The sequence below is a fragment of the Physella acuta genome, unplaced genomic scaffold (genome assembly GCF_028476545.2).
Source record: "Physella acuta isolate Inbredline_101_S28 unplaced genomic scaffold, ASM2847654v3 ptg000388l, whole genome shotgun sequence".
In the NCBI taxonomy this organism is placed as follows: domain Eukaryota; kingdom Metazoa; phylum Mollusca; class Gastropoda; family Physidae; genus Physella; species Physella acuta.
Genome location: NW_026731907.1, coordinates 147,048 through 174,106, shown reverse-complemented (window position 1 = coordinate 174,106; position 27,059 = coordinate 147,048). Strand labels below are relative to the sequence as shown.

General features: G+C 36.5%; 3 protein-coding genes across 6 annotated transcripts in view; 1 reads left to right on the top strand and 2 right to left on the bottom strand.

The window, feature by feature from the left end:
- Nucleotides 1–27,059, top strand: part of LOC131942110 (uncharacterized) — a 50,156-nt gene that overhangs the window by 4,388 nt on the left and 18,709 nt on the right. For all 3 annotated transcript variants that reach the window (XR_009386710.1, XM_059301832.1, XM_059301833.1), the window contains exons 4-7: nucleotides 736–830; nucleotides 2,004–2,209; nucleotides 3,932–4,577; nucleotides 5,789–5,898. Coding sequence is in view for 2 of the 3 variants with exons in the window: in XM_059301832.1 (XP_059157815.1) it covers nucleotides 736–830; nucleotides 2,004–2,209; nucleotides 3,932–4,577; nucleotides 5,789–5,898 (1,057 nt within the window). In the remaining variant the exon portion in view is untranslated. The remainder of the gene's footprint in view (nucleotides 1–735; nucleotides 831–2,003; nucleotides 2,210–3,931; nucleotides 4,578–5,788; nucleotides 5,899–27,059) is intronic.
- LOC131942111 (ficolin-2-like) lies at nucleotides 14,728–20,011 on the bottom strand. Of its 2 annotated transcripts, XM_059301836.1 has the most exons (6): nucleotides 19,963–20,011; nucleotides 17,220–17,331; nucleotides 16,649–16,725; nucleotides 16,313–16,441; nucleotides 15,921–16,040; nucleotides 14,728–15,576 (listed from the first exon to the last, which is right to left on the bottom strand). In XM_059301836.1, exons 2-6 carry the CDS (start codon nucleotides 17,296–17,298, stop codon nucleotides 15,190–15,192), a joined length of 792 nt encoding a protein of 263 aa, XP_059157819.1. In that variant the 5' UTR covers nucleotides 17,299–17,331; nucleotides 19,963–20,011; the 3' UTR covers nucleotides 14,728–15,189. The 2 variants fall into 2 exon arrangements, with proteins under 2 accessions (XP_059157819.1, XP_059157818.1); XM_059301835.1 differs by lacking the exon at nucleotides 19,963–20,011 and having other exon boundaries at nucleotides 17,220–17,380.
- Nucleotides 22,502–25,151, bottom strand: LOC131942113 (ficolin-2-like). The gene is made up of 5 exons (XM_059301838.1): nucleotides 24,991–25,151; nucleotides 24,507–24,583; nucleotides 24,178–24,306; nucleotides 23,786–23,905; nucleotides 22,502–23,334 (listed from the first exon to the last, which is right to left on the bottom strand). The coding sequence occupies exons 1-5, from the start codon at nucleotides 25,067–25,069 to the stop codon at nucleotides 22,951–22,953; spliced, it is 789 nt and encodes a 262-aa protein (XP_059157821.1). The 5' UTR covers nucleotides 25,070–25,151; the 3' UTR covers nucleotides 22,502–22,950.

Here is a 27,059-nt window from a genome sequence, read left to right as displayed (position 1 = left end):
GGGAGGGAGGGATTGTGTAGGGAGGGGTGGGGATGGGAGGGGTTATGGAGGAAGGGTGGGGATGGGAGGGGTTGTGTAGGGAGGGGTGGGGGTGGGAGGGGTTATGGAGGGAGAGGTGGGGATGGGAGGGGTTGTGTAGGGAGGGGTGGGGGTGGGAGGGAGTGTGCTGGGAGGGGTGGGGATGTAAGGGGTTATGGAGGGAGGGGTGGGGATGGGAGAGGTTGTGTAGGGAGGGTGTGGTAGTGTGATTTATTGTTTTGATTTATCGTGTATTTTGTGTTATGGTTGGAAAACAACGATATTTTTTTTTCATTTGTATTTTTCGTAACATTTCAGTTTTTGAATAAATATTAGTCTACACCAGGGGCTTACATTATCGTTAGCAACCCATAACATGCTGCGATATTTTTTTTGACAAGAATGCAACACGAAATGCATTTATATTTTTTTTTAAAACAATTTTTTTGTAGTTCTGAAATATGTTATAGCTTTTGAAAGTGGTTAAATTTGGGGGGGGGGGGCAATGTTTTATATTAGGAATCGTGAACTATGGTACTGTTATATAACCGCATTATTGGATAGGGTCGGACATGTCCAAAGTTTGTGTTTTAAGGAAGCACACCCCCCCCCCTCTCCCTTAAACGTATCAATTTCTTTTTAATATAAATACGGTAGTAATAGCTAACACTAGCGTTCTAACATTTAAAGATAGATTTTTAAAAATTTCGCTTACAGAGAGTTCATGTAGAGTGAGTCAGATTGTCTCCAATGAAACGTGTTTGGGTTTCGTTTGGACGTCGTTTTCTTCGCAGAACATCACCGGGTTCATTGTGAGTACAATTGCTATCTTGAAACGTAGTCGGTTGTCCTCAGCATTGGACGGTTGGTCTTTTATTTCATTTTACCTTAGTATGGTAAAATGTTATCTCGAATAGTATACATGCACATGTTTGATGATACATAATATTTGGTGATACATACACAAGTGGGGATACATGCACAAGTGGTGATACATACATAAGTCGTGATACATAAACAAGTGGTGATCAACACTCCCTCTAAGGGGAAAAGGCTTGTGTACAACTTGTATTTTGTGTGCGCGGTGTTCTAAAAGTCTTATACAAAGATATATGTATTTTACAAAAGGACTGTGAGGCAGGTTCAAAACTACTGCGCGGCCGCGCAACCGCACAGCTTAAAGAGAATACTGGTGGTGATACATGCACAAGTGGTGATACATACACATGTGGTTATACATGCACAAGTGGTGATACATACACGTGTGTTTATACATACACAAGTGGTGATACATACACATGTGGTTATACATACACAAGTGGTGATACATACACATGTGGTGATATATACACAAGTGGTGATACATACATAAGTGGTGATACATACTCATGTGGTGATACATACGCAAGTGGTGATACATACACGTGTGGTGATACATACACGTGTGGTGATGCATACACAAGTGGTGATACATACGTAAGTGGAGATATATACATAAGTGGTGATACATACACATGTGGTGATACATACACAAGTGGTGATACATAAACGTGTGGTGATACATACACAAGTGGTGATACATACATAAGTGGTGATACATACATAAGTGGTGATACATACACATGTGCTGATACATACACAAGTAGTGATTTATACACAAGTGGTGATACATGCACACAAGTAGTGATACAGAATATGTTGTGATACGTATAGGTGTGGTGATTTATACACATGCAATACATGCACGTGTGTTTATACATACATGTGTGGTGATACATGCATAAGTGGTGATACATGCATAAGTGGTGATACATGCATAAGTGGTGATACATACATAAGTGGTGATACATGCATAAGTGGTGATACATGCATAAGTGGTGATACATGCATAAGTGGTGATACATACACGTGTGGTGCGACATACAAATATATGGTGACACATACACGTGTGTTGATACATACATGTGTGGTGATACATCTTACAGGTGAATGTGAGGAAGTCAAAAGACTCACGTGACGCTGGGTTGACGCATGCGCTGTCGGCTGTCAGGTCAGAGTTCACCCAGTGCGATTTGTTGCCTTGCACGCCGTACCTTGTCACCTTGACCGGTGTGGGGACGAATCCCAACCAGACGGCGTCTGAGGTCATGTGGACAATGCATGCTGTGCCGCCAACACCTGAACTTCCTAGGTAAGATTGTGGTTATATTTTAGGCCGATGCTAGCCGGAATAAGATGCGCATGCGTAATGGAGAGAAACTACGACTTGCCATCGCGGCGATGTTTTCGATGGTGCTGCGCATGCGTGTATTTACAACCGCAGAACCCTAACACCAACCCTAATCTTATTCCTAAACCTAATCCTATCCCTAACCCTAATCTTATCCCTAACCCTAATCCTATCCCTAACCATAGGTCACTGCACATGCGCAGAGCTATCTTTTGCCGACTAAGTGGAGACGTTGGGGAGAAAAATCTTCTTCCGAGTAGTCACTTCGTATATTTTATTAACTAGTTAAATGGCCCGTTGAGAGAGAAATACAACGGGTGCTATGTTGATAGAGTTGTCTTATTCTCTAAACCGAAAATAAAAACTGAATCACTACATTAACTTCAAATTTAACCGAAAGGTTTCTTTGAAAACGGATTTTTATCCAGAATCGGCATTTTAACCTTGATCTACACGTAGTTACTGCACATTGATACCAAATAAAGTCGCACACAAGCTCAAACCTGACTAAAGTCGCATTGTGTTAATATTCTATTAATATTTAATCTGTAATTAATATTCTTTACCCTAACTTTTTCCCCTGTATCGATACAGTGACTCTAAACTTAGTTATGAAAACTAAACTAAAACACGAACTCGGTTTTTGATTGTGTTAATGTAATGGAATCCTTCATCTTAACAACGATTCCAGCGGAAGAAACCGCGATACGATACTGAACTTTCTAGACAGGAAACAGAGTAAATGGTTCTGCCGTATCTGTGACCTCGGCATATGAATTGTTAGCAGTGTTTCTTCCAGACTTTTTTCTCCGGGGGGGGGGGGGCACTTGAAATTTTCGGGGGGCGGTAAACTTTCTTCGGGGGGGGGGGCGGACACTGTTAAAAGTATATATTTTCTATATAAATTATATAAATTTCATTTCGTTCAAGGGGGGGGGGGGGGCGGTAAAAAAATTTTCGGGGGGGGGGGGGCTTTTTTTTTTTGCCCCCCCCCCCCCCCCCCCCCCCCCCCGAAGAGATGCCTGGAAGAAACTCTGATTGTTAGTAGGGTCAGTACTCCTTCACTTTCCCTTAATTGCTCGTCACGGGATCGGGAACTCAAGACAATCGGATTAGCAGTAGTCAGAGGCGTAGCGAGAGGGGGGGGGGGGGGTGCGGATCACACCGGGTGACACTATTTAGGGGGGGGGGGGGATGACACCAAGGCAAAAAAATAGCAAAATATATAGAGAAAAACTTGAGGGGGGGGGGTGGAAATCGAAAGTTTGAGGGTGGGGGTGCAAATCAAAAATTTGAAAGTTTGTCCCCGGGAAGGGTCGCTACGCCTCTGGGGGATGACACCATTAAGTGCCGCACCGGGTGACACCCGACCTCGCTACGCCACTGGTAGTAGTGCGTTTTACCGTTCGATCATGCATTCGCAGGGGTTCGTACCTCGAGATACGAGTGTAGTTAGTTCCGTAATGTTGCTCGTAGGTCGAATCGCTCGTATCTCAAAGACATTTTCTCTAATTAAATTAAATTAAATTCCATTAATCCTAATTTTAAAAAAAAAGACGTTTGAATAAAAAAAAATATATTTATAAATAACAAATGTATAAAAAACAATAAAGGAGAAAGTAAAGAAATACTTTCTATCAACGCATATGGCTAACTCGACTTGCGCTGTTTTTTTTTTTCCAGACTCCTGGATGTGACTGATTCAACCTTGACCCTTCTATTACCGGAAGTGACGCTGACCGGCGGGCCGCTGACGGCCGTGGAGGTCCGCCTTAACCCAAATGTCAAGCCCCCTCCGGCCGAAGACCTGTTGAAGGCCGCTGCCCGCAAGGCCTCGTCTCCTCGCTACAAAGTGAGACGGGTCAAGCGAAGTCGGGACCCGCTTGGGCGTGCCGTGGAGGTCCCATGGGACGTTCTCCGAGACATGGGCCGGCACTGGGAGGAGTCTCACACATCACCAAACACAAATCTCAAAGACTTCTTGCATCACAAGAAAATAAATTCCTCAATGATGGAGCTTTCAGGAAATACCAGCATCAATCAGCGTTGGTACGAGAAGCTCACTGGCGACGAACTGTTTGGAGATTATAGTTCACTCTACGATCAGCAAGTTGCAAAAATTCTGAGTCAGCTGTTTGTAGATGACAAGGGAGGTTACCTGTTTTCTAAGATTATACAGGGAGACAATTCTAAATTACTCGCGTCGATATTCGCCGATCTTGAAAAAGAAGAAGGAACGGAAACCGCGGGTAAAAGAAACGAAACAACAACAAAAGAAACAGTGGAGAATAGGGGTCAAAATACAAAAACAAGGCACAAAAGAAATGCGGTAAGTTAGGTTTATTCAGCTATCGGAACAAATATGGTGTCACAGAATTTCAATCACAAATAGGTGTTTAATTCAAGTAGAATTTTTCATACTGAAGTCAATCCAATGCCTCCAAATGGATCATAGTATGAAATACATCAAAATTTCATACATTTCCTAGTCATTCAATAGAATACCTAATAACATATACGCAAAGTTTAGAATAATAGCAAAATATCAAAGGTTAGTGTTAGCGTTAGGTTTTGGATCAGGTCTAGGGTTAGGAATAGATTACGATTAGGGTTAGTTTAGGGATCGGGTTATAGTTAGGGTTAGTATTACGACAAGCGTTAGGGTTAGGGTTAGAGATCAAATTTAGTGCAATTAAAAATGCCATTCTAGCCTTCCTAGCTGCAAGAAATATTGAGTGATAGCTTTTCTGATTATTTTGTTCTCTCGATAAAGATTTCCTGTTGTCCATTTTGTATTTTTTCTTTCTGTTTATTACCGTACAAAATAGTAGTGCATTTGCTAAGGGGAAATCACTCAAGTAATATTTCGTTTTGTGTCCTCTGCACTATGTTAGTAGTCTCCCATCTTACAGCACTTTCTTTGTTTCTTTTTTTTATCTGCTTTAATTGGCTGTCACCTCGGTCAAGTTTATATATATATATATATATATATATATATATATATATATATATATATATATATATATATATATATATAGATATAGATATAGATATAGATATAGATAGATATAGATAGATATATACATATATATATATATATATATATATATATATATATATATATATATATATATATATATATATATATATATGTATATATATATATATATATACCCAGATGAGTTTTAAATTAATGAAATTAGTAAGCGTGAGAGTTGCCAAAATAGTATTTAATACAGTAATTTAAGTTTTTATAACCTCATAAACTCAGCTGTTTGGCCATTTTTTTTTTTTTACAAAAGGCAAATTGACATCTAACACTAATCGTCCATTGATAAAACTAGATCGATCTCGTTGAATGAAACGCAAAAATAATGATTATAATGTATGTGTTGTTGAAATGACCGTGAAATATTTCTAAAAATTGGAAACTCAGTATCAGTGTTTTCGGCGGCCATCATTACCATGACGACGGTTAAAAAAAAATTAGGTCACGCACCAGATTACTTTATCTTAGTTCTCTCCCCTCCCAACTTACAGGTCAAGGACAACATCTACAGCCTTGAGATAAACAATGACCTTCAGATTGACCCTTATCAAACGGTTCACGTGATTCGACGTGACAACAAAACTGTTGTGATCAAGACCGGGTATGTTATACGTAGTTACATAATTATAGTGGAGGAAGGTGGGAGGTAGGACAACGATTTTACCCCTTAACAAAAAAAAATGTCTTTTCTGTGAGTCTAGAACGATCCCATACTTTCCCAATCACTCATGAGGACATACCCTAACAAAAGGACAGTAGGGATCAAAGATATGTTACCCTGTCCAAAGGATTGGGAAGATACCATATTATTTTTTGAGCACTTCTCTGTTCCTATAGCATCATATTTTATGCGGATACGTTGAAATGTTGGTCCAAAATCACGGAAATAATGAGTTGTCCTACTTCTCCCTCATCACACTTCTAATCACTCTATCCCATACATATTCATATATATATATATATATATATATATATATATATATATATATATATATATATATATATATATATATATATATATATATATATATATATATATATATATATGCAAATATACTTGAAATCGAGTTTGTTTACACATTTGCATATTTATGCTTATGTGTCTGTTCTGTTAGATGAGAGCATCTGCACTATGTATAGAACTGAATAATACGCATCTATGTAGAGAAAAATGTTCTATTTTCCCCAAATGTTGTACATAAATGTATTTCAAGACGACAATTAATTTGTTGATATATTCATTTGTAGAAATACCCCTTTAGTTATAAAAGTTCAGCTCAAATATATTAATTTTTCTAAAAAAATTTAAAATTAATCGGACTTATTGATGTCACTTTATTTAAGGCGAAACAAAAAATAATTTTCCAGAAAAATACAGGGACTTATAGTGACTTCACTTGAAATATACAGTAATTTATTCAAATAAAAGGCAACTTAAACCGAACAACACACTTTAAGGGCAAACCAAAAAATAATTAGTTAAAAAGAAAAATATACAACAATAAACAATACGCAATAAAAACACAGTAAATAATTGTCTCTTTATTAAATTATTTTAGTCCTTAAATATCTGGGCCGATAAAGAGTTTCTTTACTGAACAGATGTTAACTGGAGTGTAAGTGTTAAAATATCGATGATAATGTAGATGTCTTTTGTTGATGGTAATGTTAATGCTTGATTGTTAGTGGTACCGTTCATCTGTTGATGTAACACCGTTTATACTTTTACGTCATCTTTCTTACAAATTAGTTCGACTTGAAAATAAAAGAAAACCCAGGCCCTGCAACTTAAGTGATTCTTAATAAAAATGACATACACAGACAAAGGATTAACAGGGGGATATGTTTTTAAGAAAGAAAATATTGGAGAGTTGAAAAATATGTGGGGGTAGGCATTTACGAATGCTGAAAAGATGTGCTAAAATACTAAAAAATATCGATAAGAATCATATTCATATATATATATATTTTTGCTGTAATATACTAGTATCGAAATTGTTTTAAAGACACGACCAAAAGTGAACCAAATAAGCTTTTCCCTTTTGCCAACTACACTCTACAAGAGCAGGGGTTCATAACTTTTTTTTTTACATTAACGAGCACCAAGAGTTTCATATACACATTCACTGAACACTTCTCAATAGTTCCATTGTCCTCATTGACAAAATCCGATCGTGAATAATATGAGACGGGTGTGTGTTTAGACCTCCGTCGAAGCTCTGAGACTGACACTACGAGCCACAATAGGGCTAGTAAGTAGGTCGCTAACCAGTTCTATGGCTCATGCAGGTTTTATTGAGCCGTAGAACTGGTTGGTGATCTACGCACCAGCCCTATAGCTAACCTATTAAGAGACAATAGAACAAAACACTTTAATTTATCTGATCAGTTTTATTGATGTCTCAAGTCAAAAAATGGTTGTCCGATCAATGCCGACCTGGGCTTATAACCCCACACATGACCCCACACATGACCCCACACATGACCCCTGATATAACCCCACACATGACCCCACATATGACTACTGACATAACCCCACACATGACCCCACACATGACCCCACATATGACCCCACATGCTCTGAATGAAGATGTATAAAAAATCTAACGTAAACATATTTTCTGTTGTAAAACATTATATTGCCCAGTGTTGCAGCCTTTGACTTTTACTACTTTACATTAAGAAGTGTTCTATTGAAGTTGTTGTTGTTAACTTCCTGACTATAGTTTTCTTCTAGATAGAAATAAGAAAGTGTTAAGATATAGACAATTTAATTACTAAGATGTTCCCTCGTTAAAATTTAATTTGTCCTTAATTAAAACAGTATTTGGGGTTTCTTGTCCAGAGCGTTAGTAGCGAGTTTTAAAGTGCAGGTAGAAATTAGAAAATGTTAAGATATAGACAATAAAAGTTACTAAGATGTTCCCTCGATAAAATTTAATTTGTCCTTAATTAAAACAGTATTTGGGGTTTCTTGTCCAGAGGGTTAGTAGCGAGTGTTAAAGTGCAGGTAGAAATTAGAAAATGTTAAGATATAGACAATAAAAGTTACTAAGATGTTCCCTCGATAAAATCTAATTTGTCCTTAATTAAAACAGTATTTGGGGTTTCTTGTCCAGAGGGTTAGTAGCGAGTGTTAAAGTGCGGGTGATATATGACCAGGTGGTTAATTGACCTGGGAGCCATAATGATGACTAGGGATTTGGTTTTCGGAGTTTCATCTCAACAGAATCGAGGGAGTCATGGGCACGAGTGAACACGTACCAGTAGATACCCATAACGAAACCGTTACTTCCCCGGATTCCATTCAAGTTTGTAAATCCACAGCTGCCATCGGTGGGCCACCACCAACCTTTACTCGGCGTGGTCGAGTCGGTAAAGCTCATGGTTGCTAAACCGAAAAGTCTCGAGTTCGAACCCTCGGGCAGATGAGGCTCGTTAGCTGGGGACACTCTTCTAGGAGAGACAACTCCAAAGTTAACTGCTGCCTTGTAGATTGTTCTTGGTTGGACAAAGGCTATGGAAGCAAATCCAAAAAGAAAAGCAGTCTGAAATCGGAATCAATGGCCTCAATGGCGCATAACCAGTTGACACGTAACGCTTAATTGTGTTGGAGGCGTGGTCGAGTCGGCAAAAAGCTCATGGTTGATAATTCGAACAAAGTCTCGAGTTCAAACCCACTGGCAGATAAATCTCGATCCCCTTCAACACTAATAATTAAGAACGAAGAAGAAGAAGAAAGAAGACTACCAAAACTACCCTGACACATATTGACGGGTACACGGTCGAAAGTTGAGAACGGTTTTCCATTGTTGTAAGAAAAGTGATCATGAAACTGATGTCAGTAATCGTATCCCTATCCCAAACTCTAACCAAAGAAAAACATGAATTGTATTACTTATCCTAAAATGATACCGCATATCACAAATTAACTAATACACAATTTGGGAAGAGTCCATTGTCGAACATTAATTTTGATTGGACAAATCTTTTTAAGAAATGTGCTTGATTAGATTCAACTTTGGCCGATGGTAAAGATACTTTTAATTTTTTGACCAGTTTCTTGCCCAAGAATGTATATTATATTTTAACAGTAACTGACCCTGAATTTTAGAGTTGCTGCAGTAAGCAAGTTTTAATTTCTATGATGTGAGGTTCAAGGTTAGTGTAATTTTATAATGAGGGTTAGTTTAATGTTAGGGTTAAGGTTAGTGTAATGTGGGGGTGAAGGTTATTGTAATGTTAGGGTTAAGGTTAGTGTAATGTTAGGGTTAAGGTTAGTGTAATGTTAGGGTTAAGGTTAGTGTAATGTTAGGTTTAAGGTTAGTGTAATGTTAGGGTTAGTGTAATGTTAGGGTAAAGGTTAGTGTAATTTGGGGTCGAAGATTAGTGTAATGTGAGCTTGTTGGTTAGTATAATGCTAAGGTGTATTTTAATGATTACCAAAATATATATTTTAATCTTTCATCCCACTAATCCTACATTCAATTATCGACTGAACTGTGCAGACGTGGTGAGATCTCATTTTATTCTTTAAATTAATGTTGGTCAGGTCAATCTAACATCAGATCGTTTTTAACAGATATCGATTAGACAAAATATCGGTGAAACTAATTGAACATTTGAATGTTGTTGTGGGATAATATTTCTTTTAATATCTATCCCTGTAGAGCCAAACGTATCTCAAAGAAACACAACAGTTCCAACTATTTTATCTTTAGGAATCATACATTTATGACATCCCCAAGGAAGGGGAGTGTGATTGTCTGAAAAAAAATCTATTTTTGCGGACATGTGTGGAGTTATTGTGTGTGGGGGGGGGGGGGGGCTTTTTTGTTTTTACGTGGACGACAACATGCTGAATTTAACATTTAACATTTAATAATTGCTTATATATTTGTACATACGACTCGTATTCTGCATGTATAAAGTACAGTTAAGAGGACGGTGTTTATGTTTTTAAAAACAATACCATTGCATCGGGTTAATGAAGCACTGGGTATACACCTAAGAGAAGCATGAATTGAAAACATCGATTAATATATAAGCTATAAAGTAATATTGATTTTTTTTCATGTTGCTTCAAACCGTGAAACGTATTTGCTACCCCAACATTTAATTTGTTTGTGTGTAAAGCTGTAAAACAAAACCATGCTCTTTACACTCAAAATAATCAAATAAGCTGTAACAAACATTTAGAGATATTTTTAAAAAATATTAGGTCTATGTAAAACATAAAACTATATTAGTATCAAAGCAATACCGAAAAAATCAGTGAACGAAAAAAAAAAACTCACAGAAAAACCCCAAGAAAAAGTCAGGTTTCGCTAGGAAAAAAAGACACAGAAAAAAAGTCACAAAGGAAAAATAGTCACAACAATAAAGTCACAGAAAAAGTTTAAAAATATTTTAGAAATTTAATCAAGCAAATTTAATAAAAACATCTTAAAACTGAGATGTACCACTTTATGTAGATACAGCAATGTCCCTTTCAATTATAGGAAAAGAAATCATCAGCTCGCAAAAATGCATATTATCTGTATACACGAAGTTCTACAAATTTTACATTACATTAGTACAGTTTGCGTTATGGTTTTTAGTTAAGATAAATACTTGGTATAATTAAATGTACAACAGGGCCTAAATTAAAATGAAAAAAAAAAGATAATAGATATTCGTAATCGGTTTATCGATGTACCATAGTCGTAACTAAGCTATGGATGTATTTTTTCCGAACAAGCTGTCCGTTCTTGAAGACATAATGGCCTCGGAAATATATGTGCTGAACAAAATTTACCTTCTTAAAAGCATGGTTAAGGTGTTCTATATTTAATCTATCTAGAGTAGGGGTTCTCAACTCCTTGCCCGCGGGCGCCATGGCGCCCGCCGAACGATTCGTATGTGCCCGCCGCTCACTATTCGACAGAGACAGAATTTTTGTTCATAAACATTATTGAAATGTTGAAGGGGATGGCAATTGAAAGTTTGAGAGGGGGGGGGGGGTGGCAAATCGAAAGTTTGAGAGGGTGCAAATCGAAAGTTTGAGGGTGGGGGGGGGTGCAAATCGAAAGTTTGAGGGTGGGGGGGGGGTGCAAATCGAAAGTTTGAGGGTGGGGGGGGGGGGGGTTGCAAATCGAAAGTTTGAGGGTGGGGGGGGGTGCAAATCGAAAGTTTGAGGGTGGGGGGGGGGGGTGCAAATCGAAAGTTTGAGGGTGGGGGGGGGGTGCAAATCGAAAGTTTGAGGGTGGGGGGGGGGGGGTGCAAATCGAAAGTTTGAGGGTGGGGGGGGGTGCAAATCGAAAGTTTGAGGGTGGGGGGGGGGGTGCAAATCGAAAGTTTGAGGGTGGGGGGGGGGTGCAAATCGAAAGTTTTGTCCCCGGGCGTGAGGAGGATCGCTACGCCTCTGGAAGGAGTTTGTCGATTTAAAATAGGTGGTGCCCGCCACCCTACCGATATTTTAGAATGTGCTCTAGAGTAAAAAAAGGTTGGGAACCCCTGATCTAGAGCATCGACCTATTATGCACAACAACTAGAGATCGATATTAAATAAAAATTGTGGCAGGATCTGATTAGTTTGATCAAATTGGTTTTGGTCAGGTTTTGCCCAAGCTTAAATCCACCTTAACACCCACCTCCCCAAAGTTTTACGCGTTCATCCTCTTCTACCTTAAAGCATGCCATATTTCACATGCTTGTAATATAGATAACGTTTGCGAGGGATAGCAGTTCATGTGTCTATCTCGACTGCACAGTACCAATGAGGGACTGGGTGGATTGGGATAAAATAATGTGGCTTTACTAAATAAACTTGGTGGGTAACAACGGTTAAAAAACAAATAGATCGCAATAACGAAAAAAAAAGCAGAACTAAAAGAAGGTCGGAAACATGGCTGCTTAGTTTATTTTTTATTGCCTAACACCAAATGTATGGCGCTTAATATCAGGTTTTGGTTGATTATGAATAACAAATATTTAAAGCTACATGCAACACTAAAACTAATGCGGAGAACTCACGTTTGTGTGTGTCGGGCAGGGTGGGAAGTTTGGGTACGTGGCATGAGTTTACCACGACCCCACGGTATAACTGAATAACTGAAGTCAATCGAAGGCAGAAATTATTTAACTGGGTCATCACCTAAGATCGCGCGATCAGGAATTATGCAGTACAGTAGATTCGTAAATAAACACAGCAGTATTTTAAGTCTCGAAGCAGTCAACGCGTTTCATTTTAAATGTAAATTATTTGAATATAATATGGACAGGTTTATTTATTCTCATTGTCAATTAATAGACGAAAAGTAGTTATTGTCTATTATGTTTCAATTTCTTTATGCCGTGAAACCTAACTGAGTGTAGTACAAATCAGTTTTAAGATTTTTAAAAGAAACTATACATGGGTGACGAGGGAAGGGGGTGGGTTCTATTGTGGAAAAGTCAAACCGTGTTATATGATGGGACGACGGAGGGGAGTGGTATTTTTCAACGTTCAGCCTGAGTGTATTGATGTCTTCAAAATAAAAAAATCCCCGTTTCATCCCTATCCGCAACTCCTCCCTCATCCTATATACCAAAAAGAAGCCCCCGCCACCTTCTCCCCCCTTCACCATGCAGTCCACCACTTCGCTCACACTGCAGGAAAAAGAAGTCTAAAAAGCTTAATTCTTAACATACAGGAATATATCAAGGTGTTAAATAAGTCTGTACCATATATTTTACAAAGCTAAGGAAGTATAAGTGCTGATCAAAATTTACGTTCTTAAAAGCCTTGTAAAGGTGTTTTATATTAAATCTAAATAAAGCATCGACCTCTTATTTTGTATAAATCTTCACGTACTGAGTAAAGGGGGAAAGGAAGAAATAGCTATTAGGGATGATCAGGTATATTCAATTAAATAGGCTAACATCTCAAAAGGCGGATTGACTGTAATTACATTAGTGCTGTTTACGTTTTATTTGTTAGTTACCTAAATAAATCCTTAATCCTCATCACTCCCTGTGGAGTGTAGGGCAGCAACAAATCTCCGCTATTCCACTCTGTCTTGGGCGAGCCACTTCAATTCATGCCAAGTCTTGCCAGTAGCCTGCACTTCTTCTTCCATCTCTCTCCTCCATGTCCCCAGTGGTCTTTCGCTTTCCACTTCAGAGCCATGTTGGGGACTCTTCTTTTGCTCATGCGTAGGACATGACCCAGTCATCTCCATATCCTCATTCGAACGTTGTCGGGATCTTCTTTCAAAGCCTCCGAGTTGGCTCTCTCCTTTCTTGTTTAGTTTCCATGACTCTACAGCATAGAGGAGTACAGAACGTACATTAGATTTTTACAGTAGCCCTAGTCAGGTTAAAATATAACAGATTAACCTGGTTGCAAATTCCCCTTAGGAAATAGACATTAAGGATGAGGAGGTATATTCAATTAAATAGGCTATCACCTCAAAAGGCGGATTGACTGTAATTGTATAAGTGATATTTGCGTTGTATTTGTTAGTTATTAAATAAATTATTGGTTTAAATGTAGACAGAAAAACAAAACAGAAAATAGTGGTAAAATTGTTTTATGGATGTTCGAAGGTATGAGTTGAACTAATTTTACCCTGCTCGACTATAATATCCACAACAACTAGAGATCCATATTAAATTAAAATCGTGGCAAGGTCTGATTGGTTTGATTAAACTGGTAGTGGTCAGGTGAAGTGGAAGTGGGGATTAAATAATTGACGTTATTCATCAGGTCATATCTGTTTTGGTTTTGGTTGTAAAATTGAATATGTTGAAACAGCACTTTACCTTGTTATACGATTATATGTCTATCAACTCCTCCCAATCACCGTCTTTAATGTAATGGATGCTTCAATCCCACACTACAGGTACAACATTTGTAATGCAAACGGGAATTTTTTACACTACTATCTAAAACTACTTTATCTTATAAATATTTCAAAAACTAAAGGATGGAAACAACGGAGAAGATTTGCAACTTAATTGACTTTATATTACTGCCTTTTGCCCCTATTTCTTCTTAAATGTTGATGTTGTATTGAGGGACCTCTTAGCCATTAAATTATTTTCAATAACTTACTCTAAAATACTTGATGGGCTGCATAAATGAAGTATACTTGTTTAATATTGCGTGATTCTAATGCAGTAATAAATTATGTAAGCGACTTTATATCAATACCACCGAAGCTTAATTTGGCCAGAAAATTTTGTGTAAAGTTTGATGTCACTTTCATGATTAGGATTGAACGCTGTACTGTTTGTAAAAACAATATTAGTACAATTTGCATTTTGATTGGTCTATTTACATCTACTTCCACACACATCAACTCAGGTTTAATTTAAATCTTAAAATGTTAAAATTTTAAAGTACATTTCACACAACGACCAAAACAGCTAACTTATCACACAACGATAAAACATAACACTTTCATTTATCTGGTCAGCTTTATTGTATTGATGTCACAAAGGTGGCAAAAATCTCAAGTCAACAAAGTGGTTGTTCGATCAATGTCCACCTCGGCTTATAACCCCACACATTACCTCACACATTTCCCCACATGCTCTGAATGAATACATAAACAAAATCGAACGTATTCATATTTTCTTATGTTAAACAATATATTGCACATTGTTGCAGCCTTTGACTTTTACTGCTTTACATTAAGAAACGTTCTATTGAAGTTGTTGTGCTTTAGCTATGCTCACATCCTTTTTGTAGTTTTCTTCTAGATAGAAATTAGAAAGTGTTAAGATATAGACAAAAAAGTTACTAAGATGTTATTTTGTCCTTAGTATAAACAATATTTGGGTTTCTTGTCCAGAGGGTTAGTAGCGAGTGTTAAAGTGCGGGTGATATATGACCAGGTGGTTAATTGACCGGGAGCCATGATAATGACTAGGGATTTGGTTTTCGGAGTTTCATCTCAGCAGAATCGAGGGAGTCATTAGCACCAGTGTAATAGTACCAATAGATACCCAGAACAAAACCTTTACTTCCCCGCTTTCCGTTCAAGTTTGTAAATCCACAGTTAACTCCATTGTCAGTCCACCACCAACCGGTATAACCATAAGGTCTACAACCATAGCTGGGCCCATGATCGAAAGTTGTGAACTGTTCTCCATTGCTGGTTCTAAAGTGATCATCATCGGTAGAGCCTCGTATGCTGCCGGCAGTGTAGGACATTCGATAGAGATCTGCTTCGCCTTGCACCGTAAAGTTCTTGTATGTAAAGTATTTGTTTTGTCCCTTCCATTTCATGTCAATCCTCAAATCTGTATAACCCTGTTATATTATCATATAATTAAAACAACTGTTAACAAGTGATTAGTTAACTGCTGCACTCTCCCAAATCAAGAATTCAACTTCAATAGTTAGTTACTGCAAGTAACACAATGATATAAAATAGAAAATTATAAACTAGAAATTTCTTGCAAGCTTTCACACTTTATTTTCTCCGCCCTCACACACACACACACACACACACACGTTATCTGCCTCTGATACACACTCCTCTCACTCTAACCCACACACAAACCCATCTCTCTCTCACACACACACACTAATTTTCTCCTTCTCACACACTCTCCAATAACAAATTTATCAAAAAAAATTTTTAAATTATTTACCTCAGCTGTCAGTTTACTTATCATATCATTCCCAAGCCAAAAGTCACCATCAAGAGAACCGAACCCATCGCGAAATTCTTCCCAGGTTTTATTAAAGGTCACATCACCAATCATATTTCGCTGGAAATATATTTGACAACAACCAGATTATCTAACTTCTATTAATTTTTCGGCTAGATTTTTATTATTGTGTCAAAGGTTGAAATTAAACTTAGGCACATTTTTAGACTGGTGAAACTTGAAAGGTAAATTAAGAAAGGAACCTAGAGCCTCTTACAAACATTTAAAGAATAACTAGGCTGGATAATAATGCAACCAACTTTGTCAGTTTTACTATCACAAAGAACTCAGAATTTACCAATTGTTTTCAATTAAGTGTTTGAATAACTAACCTGGATAAGAATCCAACCACCTCCGTCAGATTTAGTGTCACAAAGAACAAGTCTACTATCCAGAGATTCAAACACTGCTCTGTCTTTCAAGCAGGCAATCATGGCGCGTTTTTCACATTTTGGCGTTTGCTTAATCGTGCAGTTCATAAATCATCAGACATATATATATATATATATATATATATATATATATATATATATATATATATATATATATATATATATATATATATATATGATATAGAACTTCAGTTCTGAGCTTTATCAATTAATGAAACTGATTTTGTTTAGTAATGAAAATGTCAATAATGCAATTGATAAAAAAAAACGACTGACTTGACCAAATGTTGATCTACATTTTTGAGGTCTGTTTTTGCAGCGACCTGTCCCAGCTTTCTTGGTGTATTTGTTCTCTTATCATACATTCAATATAGGTAAACACGAGGTTAGTGAACAAAAGAATAAACAATATAATTAGGTGGTCGAGAATGTAATGTGATATCTGTTTATGTTTTTATCTTATTTATAATGTGGAATTGTTTTAAGTTTCGATATGCTTTCAGCTAAATTTGCACGTAATTCGCATAAACATAAGCACATACAAATAAAGCCACACATAGAGCACAATCATACCCACCAACTGCTTGTATTAGCACATATAACTGTCCTAAGTAATACATTATTTTATCATTCACAATTTTAATTAATTGAAGATTTGCTTCGAATATACATTTTGAACATAAATACTATTATCTAAAACGTATATAACGAAGCATTACAACATTAACTTTTCTTTTTATAACAAATGTTGCACTTTTGTTAGTTTATGGACTTTCTACAGTGAAAAATAATTTATGCTGTAATTTGTAAAAAAAAATATACAAGATATTAAAATATAAAGTCTCACCCGATGTATCATCAGCGTATGAGCAGTTGAACAAAAATAAACAGACAGAAATAGTTAGCCACCATGTGAAGTAGTCCATTGTAGATGGATGTCAGATAGGCTGGGGTCTGGGCTGTAAAGAGAAGAACATTCTAGATGGTTTCTTCCCTTGAACAGCCAAACCAGTTGACTAGCATGAAGTTTTTTCATTAACTTATAGTATTAAGTAAGGCAACAGATGACAATCTGATTAAGTGTTCTTTTCTCGTACGTGTCATTTACATCCTGATTTAACGAGCCTTTAGCAAATTGAGGTCAGGAATTAGGTTGTTAGCACTATTTTTTTTCAAACTGATGTGAATAATTGTGTCTAAACTCTAACCAAAGAAAAACATGAAGTGTATTACTTATCCTAAAATGATACCGCATATCACAATTTAACTAATACACAATTTGTGAAGAGTCCATTGTCGAACATTAGTTTTGATTGGACAAATCTTTTTAAGAAATGTGCTTGATTAGATTCAACTTTGGCCGATGTTAAAGATACTTTAGGTTATTGTAATTTTAGGGTAAAGGTTAGTGTAATGTTAGGGTAAAGGTTAGTGTAATTTGGGGTCGAAGATTAGTGTTATGTGAGCTTGTTGGTTAGTATAGTGCGAAGGTGTATTTTAATGATTACCAAATCGTTTAAATTTTCATCCCACTAACCCTACACTCAATTATCGACTTAACAGTACAGTCGTGGTGAGATCTCATTGGTTTCTTTAAATTAATGTTTGTCAGGTTAATCTAACAGCAGATCGATTAGATAAAGTATCCGTGAAACTAATTTAACATTTGATTGTTGTTGTGGGATAATACTTCTTTTATATCTATCCCTGTACAGCCAAACGTATCTCAAAGAAACACAGCAATACCAACCATGTGGTATGTTGAGAAGGGGGGGGGGGAGGGAGGCAAACAGTGTTTCTTCCAGATTTTTGTCTCCGGGGTTGCACTTGTTATTTTCGGGGGGGGGGGGGGGGGGCGGACACTGTTAAAGGTATATATTTCTATATAAATTTTATTTCATTCGGGGGGGGGGGGGGCGGTAGACTTTCTACGGCATAGTCCCCCCCCCCCCGAAGAGATGCCTGGAAGAAACTCTGGAGTCAAAAAGCGTCGTTAGCATTCGATGCGTCAATTACCCAATTTCTTCCACCACTCCTCCCACTTTGATTGATGGGGTTTTCACAGAACTAAACAAAAAAATTAAAGAATATAATGCTTAACTTATTGAATAATATTAATGTGCCGAACTCAAAATTTTTATCATTTGTGAACCACAGACGTTAATTAGTTATGAAAATGTATTTCATAACCTCTATGAACAAACTTAACGTTCTTGAAGGAATGTTTACTAGCGAGGGGAGGGGGGGGGTTGATAGCAGCCAGGTTAATATGTTATATTTTAACCTTACCTAAATAATCTTGCCGAGCATCTTGACCGGCAACCACACCACCCCCCTTCCATCCTAGCTTTGCATGATAAAAGTAATACAGAGTCAAATAGTAATAGTTTTTAAAAAAAATCTATTTGTCCTAACCGTTCCTCCCCTACCACAACCTCGCAAAAATGCATACTATCTGTAAACACGAATTGGTCCAAATTTTTACATTACATTAGTGCATTTTGCGCTTTGTATTTTAAATAAGATAAATAGTCGGTATAATTTTATGCACTACAGAGGCCTACAGTAAAATAGATAAAAAAGATTATCGATATTCGTAATCGTTTTATCGACCTACCATAATCGTAACTAAACTATAGATATATTTTTTTCTAAACAAACTTTCCGCTCTTGAAGGGGAAACTGCGATGTACCACTTTATTTAGATACAGAATGTCCCTTTCGATTGTAGGAAAAGAGATTACCACCTCGCAAAAATGCATACTAGTTGTATACACGAAGTGGTCCAAATTTTACATTACATTAGTACAGTTTGCGTTATGTTTTTTAGTTAAGATAAATTTTTGGTATAACTATATATACAATACGGGCCTAAATTAAAAGAAAAAATAAATAAAATAGATATTCGTAATCGGTTTATCGATGTACCATAGTCGTAACTAAGTTATGGATGTATTTCTTCTGAACAAGCGGTCCGTTCGTGAAGACATGATGGCCTCGGAAATATATGTGCTAAACAAAATAAATTTACCTTCTTAGAGGCATGGTTAAGGTGTTCTATATTTAATCTATCTAGAGCATCGACCTATTATGCACAACAACTAGAGATCAATATTAAATATAAATTGTGGCAGGATCTGATTGGTTTGATCAAACTGGTTTTAGTCAGGTTTTGCCCAAGCTTAAATCCACCTTAACACCCTCCCTCCCCAAAGTGTTACGCGTTCATCCTCTTCTACCTTAAAGCGTGCCATATTTCACATGTCGGTAATATAGATACCGTTGGGGAGGTATAGTAGTTCATGTGTCTATCTCGACTGCACAGGACCAATGAGCGACTGGGGTGGATTGGGATAAAATAATGTGGGATTACTAAATAACCTTGGTGGGTAACAACGGTTAAAAAACAAATAGATCGCAATAACGGAAAAAGAAGCGCAGAACTAAAAGAAGGTCGGAAACATGGCTGCTTAGTTTATTTTTTATTGCCTAACACCAAATGTATGGCACTTAATATCAGGTTTTGGTTGATAAGGAATAACAAATATTTGAAGATACATGCAACACTACAACTAATGCGGAGAACTCACGTTTGTGTGTGTCGGGCAGGGTGGGAAGTTTGTTCACGTATCATGAGTTCGCCACGACCCCACGGTATAACTGAATAACTGAAGTCAATCGAAGGCAGAAATTATTTAACTGGGTCATCACCTAGCATCACGTGATCAGGAATTATGCAGTACAGTACATTCGTAAATAAACACAGTAATATTTTAAGTCACAAAGCAGTCGACTTATTTCCTTATGAATGTAAAAAATTATAATATAATATGGACAGGTTTATTTATTCTCATTGTCAATTAATAGTAGATCAAAAGTCTTTATAGGCTATAGTTTTTCAATGTCCTATAGCCGTGAAACATACTAAATGTGGTAGAACTCAATTTTTAAGATTTTTAAAAGAAACTAAACATGGGTGACGAGGGAAGGGGGTGGGTTCTATTGTGGAAAAGTCAAACCGTGTTATATGATGGGACGAGGGAGGGGAGTGGTATTTTTTAACGTTCAGCCTGAGTGTATTGATGTCTTCAAAATAAAAAAAATCCCCGTTTCATCCCTGTCCACATCTTTTCCCTCATCCTATATACCAAAAAGAAGCCCCCGACACCTTCTCTCCCCTTCACCATGCAGTCCACCACTCCGCTCACACTGCAGTAAAAAGAAGTCTAAAAAGCTTAATTCTTAACATACAGGAATATATCAAGGTGTTAAATAAGTCTGTACCATATATTTTACAAAGCTAAGGAAGTATATGTGCTGATCAAAATTTACGTTCTTAAAGGCCTTGTAAAGGTGTTCTATATTAAATCTAAATAAAGCATCGACCTCTTATTTTGTATAAATCTTCATGTACTGATTAAAGGAGGAGGGGAAGAAATAGCTATTAGGGATGATCAGGTATATTCAATTAAATAGGCTATCATCTCAAAAGGCGGATTGACTGTAATTACATTAGTGCTGTTTACGTTGTATTTGTTGGTTATTTAAATAAATCCTTAATCCTCATCACTCCCCGTGGAGTGTAGGGCAGCAACAAATCTCCGCCATTCCACCCTGTCCTGGGCGAGCCACTTTAATTCATGCCAGGTCTTGCCAGTAGCCTGCACTTCTTCTTCCATCTCTCTCCTTCATGTTCCCAGTGGTCTTCCTCTCTTTCGCTTTCCAGGCGGAGCCCACTTCAGAGCCATGTTGGGGAGTCTTCTTTTGCTCATGCGTAGGACATGACCCAGTCATCTCCATATCCTCATTCGAACTTCTAAAAAAATGTCGTTTAAACCTGTCCTTCGCCATATTTCCTTGTTCGGGACTTTCTCGTCCCACTTTATCTGAGGATACGTTGGAGGGATCTTCTTTCAAAGCCTCTAAGTCGGCTCTCTCCTTTCTTGTTTAGTTTCCATGACTCTACAGCATAGAGGAGTACAGAACGTACATTAGATTTTTACAGATTTTTACAGTAGCCCTAGTCAGGTTAAATTATAACAGATTAACCTAGTTGCAAATTTCCCCTGGGAAAGAAACATTAGGGATGAGAAGGTATATTCAATTAAGTAGGCTATCATCTCAAAAGGCGGAATAACTGTAATTATATAATTGCTGTTTGCGTTGTATTTGTTAGTTATTTAAATAAATTATTGGTTGAAATTTAGACAGAAAAACAAAACAGCAAAAAGTGGTAAAATTGTTTTATGGATGTTTGAAGGTATGAGTTGAACTAATTTTACCCTGCTCGACTATAACTTGCAAAACAACTAGAGATCCATTTTAAATTAAAATCGTGGCAGGATCTGACTCTGATTGGTTTGATTAAATTGGTTGTAGTCAGGTAAAGTGGAAGTGGGGATTAAATAATTGAAATTATTGATCATGTCATGTCTGTTTTGGTTTTGATTGTAAAATTAATATGTTGAAACAGCACTTTACCTTGTTATACGATTATATGTCTATCAACTCCTCCCAATCACCGTCTTTAATGTAATGGATGCTTCAATCCCACACTACAGGTACAACATTTGTAATGCAATCGGTAGATTTTTACACTACTATCTAAAACTACTTTATCTTATAAATATTTCAAAAACTAAAGGATGGAAACAACGGAGAGGTTCGAAACTTAATTGACTTTACATCAGTGCCTATTGCCCCTATTTTTTCTTAAATGTTGATATTGTATTGAGGGACCTCCAAGCCATTAAGTTATTTTCACAAACTTACTTTAAAATACTTAATGGGCTGCATGACTGAAATATACGTGTTTAACATTGCGTGATTCTAATGCAGTAATACATTATGTAAGCGACTTTATATCAATACCACCGAAGCTTAATTTGGCCAGAAAATTTTGTGTAAAGTTTGATGTCACTTTCATGATTAGGATTGAACGCTGTACTGTTTGTAAAAAAGATATTAGTACAATTTGCATTTTGATTGGTCTATTTACATCTACTTCCACACACATCAACTCAGGTTTAATTTAAATCTTAAAATGTTAAAAATTTAAAGTACATTTCACACAACGACCAAAACAGCTAACTTATCACACAACGATAAAACACAACACTTTCATTTATCTGATCAGCTTTATTGTATTTATGTCACAAAGGTGGCAAAAATCTCAAGTCAACAAAGTGGTTGTTCGATCAATGTCCACCTCGGCTTATAACCCCACACATTACCCCACATGCTCTTAATGAATACATAAACAAAATCAAACGTATTCATATTTTCTTATGTTAAACAATATATTGCATAGCGTTGTAGCCTTTGACTTTTACTGCTTTACATTAAGAAACGTTCTATTGAAGTGCTAAAGTGCTAAAGCTATGCTCACATCCTGGCTGTAGTTTTCTTCTAGGTAGAAATTAGAAAGTGTTAAGATATAGACCAAAAAGTTACTAAGATGTTATTTTGTCCTTTGTAAAAACAATATTTGGGTTTCTTGTCCAGAGGGTTAGTAGCGAGTGTTAAAGTGCGGGTGATATATGACCAGGTGGTTAATTGACCGGGAGCCACGATAATGACTAGGGATTTGGTTTTCGGAGTTTCATCTCAGCAGAATCGAGGGAGTCATTAGCACCAGTGTAATAGTACCAATAGATACCCAAACCGTAACCTCTATTTCCCCGCTCCCCGTTCAAGTTTGTAAAACCACAGGTACCATCGTTAGGCCACCACCAACCTTTATAACCAATAGGTATACAACCATAGCTGGGTCCTTTATCGATAGTTGTGAACGGGTTTCCATTGTTGGTTCTAAAGTGATCATCATCGGTAGAGCCTCGTATGCTGCCGGCGGTGTAGGACATTCGATAGAGATCTGCTTCACCTTGCACCGTAAAGTTCTTGTATGTAAAGTATTTGTTTTGTCCCTTCCATTTCATGTCAATCCTCAAATCTGTATAGCCCTGTTATATCATTATATAATTAAAGCAACTGTTATCAAGTGATTAGTTAACTGCTGCACTCTCCCAAATCAAGAATTCAACTTCAATAGTTAGTTACTGCAGGCAACACAATGATAAAAATACAAAATTATAAACTATAAATTTCTTGCAAGCTTTCCCACTTTTTCATTTTCTCTGCCCTCACACACACACGTTATCTGCCTCTGATACACACTCCTCTCACCCTAACCCACACACAAACCCATCTCTCTCTCTCACACACACACTTTATTTTCTCTGCCCTTATCTCTTCCTCAGACATACACCCCCCCACACACACACCTTATCTCCCTCTAATACACTCCTGTCACTCTAACTAACACACAAACCCATCTCTCTCTCTCTCACACACACACTAATTCTCTCTTTCTCACACTATCTCCAATAAAAATTCATAAAAAAAAATATTTACCTCAGCTGTCAGTTTACTTATCATATCATTCCCAAGCCAAAAGTCACCATCAAGAGAACCGAACCCATCGCGAAATTCTTCCCAGGTTTTATTAAAGGTCACATCACCAATCATATTTCGCTGGAAATATATTTGACAACAACCAGATTATCTAACTTCTATTAATTTCTCGGCTTGATTTTTATTATTGTGTCAAAGGTTGAAATTAAACTTAGGCACATTTTTAGACTGGTGAAACTTGAAAGGTAAATTAAGAAAGTAACCTAGAGCCTCTTACAAACATTTAAAGAATAACTAGGCTGGATAATAATGCAACCAACTTTGTCAGTTTTACTATCACAAAGAACTCTGAATTTACCAATTGTTTTCGATTAAGTGTTTGAATAACTAACCTGGATAAGAATCCAACCACCTCCGTCAGATTTAGTGTCACAAAGAACAAGTCTACTATCCAGAGATTCAAACACTGCTCTGTCTTTCAAGCAGGCAATCATGGCGCTTTTTTCACATTTTGGCGTTTGCTTAATCAAGCAGTTCATACATCATCAGACATATATATATATATATATATATATATATATATATATATATATATATATATATATATATATATATATATATATAAGATAGAACTGTAGTTCTGAGCGTTATCAATTCATGAAACTGATTTTTTTAAGTGAAGATATTTTCAATAATGTAAATGACTAAAAAAACGACTGACTTGACCAAATGTTGATCTACATTTTTGAGGTCTGTTTTTGCAGCGACCTGTCCCAGCTTTCTTGGTGTATTTGTTCTCTTATCATACATTCAATATAGGTTAACACGGGGTTAGTGAACAAAAGAATAAACAATACAATTAGGTGGTCGAGAATGTAATGAGATATCTGTTTATGTTTTTATCTTATTTATAATGTGTGATTGTTTTAAGTTTCGATATGCTTTCCGCTAAATATGCACGTAATTCGCATAAGCTTAATAAGCACATAAAATAAAGCCACACATATGAGCACAATCATACCCACAAACTGCATGTATTAGCACATATAACTGTCCTTAGTAATACATTATTTTATCATTCACAATTTTAATTAATTGAAGATTTGTTTCGGATATACATTTTTTAACATAAATACTATTATGTAATAGATCTAAAACGTATATAACGAAGCATTACAACAAGATATTAAAATATAAAGTCTCACCCGATGTATTATCAGCGTATGAGCAGTTGAACAGAAAGAAACAGACAGCAATGGTTAGCCACCATGTGAAGTAGTCCATCGTAGATGGATATCAGATAGGCTGGGGTCTGGGCTGTAAAGAGAAGAGCGTTCTAGATGGCTTCTTCCCTTGAATAGTCAAACCAATCGACTAGCATGAAGTTTTTTTCATTAACTTATAGTATTAAGTAAGGCAACAGATGGCAATCTGATTAAGTGTTCTTTTCTCGTACGTGTCATTTACATCCTGATTTACCTAGCCTTTAGCAAATTGAGGTCAGGAATTAGGTTGTTAGCACTATTTTTTTTTCAAACTGATGTCAATAATTGTATCTAAACTCTAACCAAAGAAAAACATGAATTGTATTACTTATCCTAAAATGATACCGCATATCACAATTTAACTAATACACAATTTGGGAAGAGTCCATTGTCAAACATTAATTTTGATTGGACAAATCTTTCTAAGAAATGTGCTTGATTAGATTCAACTTTGGCCGATGGTAAAGATACTTTTAATTTTTTTGACCATTTTCTTGCCCAAGAATGTATATTTTATTTTAACAATGACTGACCCTGAATTTTAGAGTTGCTGCAGTAAGCAAGTTTTAATTTCTATGATGTGAGGTTCAAGGTTAGTGTAATTTTATAATGAGGGTTAGTTTAATGTTAGGGTGAAGGTTAGTGTAATGTTAGGGCGAAGGTTATTGTAATGTTAGGGTTAAGGTTAGTGTAATGTTAGGGCGAAGGTTATTGTAATGTTAGGGTTAAGGTTAGTGTAATGTTAGGTTTAAGGTTAGTGTAATGTTAGGTTTAAGGTTAGTGTAATGTTAGGGCGAAGGTTATTGTAATGTGGGGGTGAAGGTTAGTGTGATGTTAGGGTGAAGGTTAATATAATGTTAGGGCGAAGGTTATTGTAATGTTAGGGTTAAGGTTAGTGTAATGTTAGGGTTAGTGTAATGTTAGGGTAAAGGTAAGTGTAATGTTAGGGTGAAGGTTATTGTAATGTGGGGGTGAAGGTTAGTGTAATGTTAGGGCGAAGGTTATTGTAATGTTAAGGTTAAGGTTAGTGTAATGTTAGGGTTAGTGTAATGTTAGGGTAAAGGTTAGTGTAATTTGGGGTCGAAGATTAGTGTAATGTGAGCTTGTTGGTTAGTATAATGCTAAGGTGTATTTTAATGATTACCAAAATATATAATTTAATCTTTCATCCCACTAATCCTACATTCAATTATCGACTGAACTGTGCAGTCGTGGTGATATCTCATTTGATTCTTTAAATTAATGTTGGTCAGGTCAATCTAACAGCAGATCGTTTTTAACAGATATCGATTAGATAAAGTATCCTTGAAACTAATATAACATGTGATTGTTTTTGTGGGATAATAATTCTTTTAAATCTACCCCTGTAGATCCAAACGTATCTCAAACACAACAATTCCAACCATTTCATCTTTAGGAGTGATCCATTTATAACATCCACACGGAGGGGGAGGGGGTTGGTCTGAAAAAAAAATCAAATTTTTGCGGACATGTGTGGAGTTATTGTGTGTGTGTGTGTATGGGGGGGGGGGAGTGGGCCTTTTGTTTTTATGTGGAACAACAAAATGCTGAATTTAACATTTAATAATTGCCTATACATTTTTACATACGACTCGTATTCTGCATGTATAAAGTACAGTTAAGAGGACGGTGTTTATGTTTTTAAAAACAATACCAATAACGGGTTAATGAAGCACTGGGTATACACCTAAGAGAAGCATGAATTGAAAACATCCATTAATATATAAGCTATAAAGTAATATTGATTTTTTTCATGTTGCTTCAAACCGTGAAACGTATTTGCTACCCCAACATTTAATTTGTTTGTGTGTAAAGCTGTAAAACAAAACCATGCTCTTTACACTCAAAATAATCAAATAAGCTGTAACAAACATATAGAGATATTAAAAAAATATTAGGTCTATGTAAAACATAAAACTATATTAGTATCAAAGCAATACCAAAAAAAATTCGGTGAACGAAAAAAAAGTCACAGAAAAATCCCAAGA

What these genes read in the sequence shown, in the direction of transcription:
- LOC131942111 (XM_059301836.1), bottom strand. Translation starts at nt 17,298, where the DNA reads ATGGACTACTTCACATGGTGGCTAACTATTTCTGTCTGTTTATTTTTG. An exon ending in GTAGATCAACATTTGGTCAA is followed by an intron (nt 16,442 to 16,648) that starts GTCAGTCGTTTT and finishes TGCACGATTAAG; the next exon opens with CAAACGCCAAAATGTGAAAA. An exon ending in TAAGTAAACTGACAGCTGAG is followed by an intron (nt 15,577 to 15,920) that starts GTAAATAATTTA and finishes ATAATATAACAG; the next exon opens with GGTTATACAGATTTGAGGAT.
- LOC131942113 (XM_059301838.1), bottom strand. Translation starts at nt 25,069, where the DNA reads ATGGACTACTTCACATGGTGGCTAACCATTGCTGTCTGTTTCTTTCTG. An exon ending in ATACGCTGATAATACATCGG is followed by an intron (nt 24,584 to 24,990) that starts GTGAGACTTTAT and finishes ATGTATGATAAG; the next exon opens with AGAACAAATACACCAAGAAA. An exon ending in TAAGTAAACTGACAGCTGAG is followed by an intron (nt 23,335 to 23,785) that starts GTAAATATTTTT and finishes ATGATATAACAG; the next exon opens with GGCTATACAGATTTGAGGAT.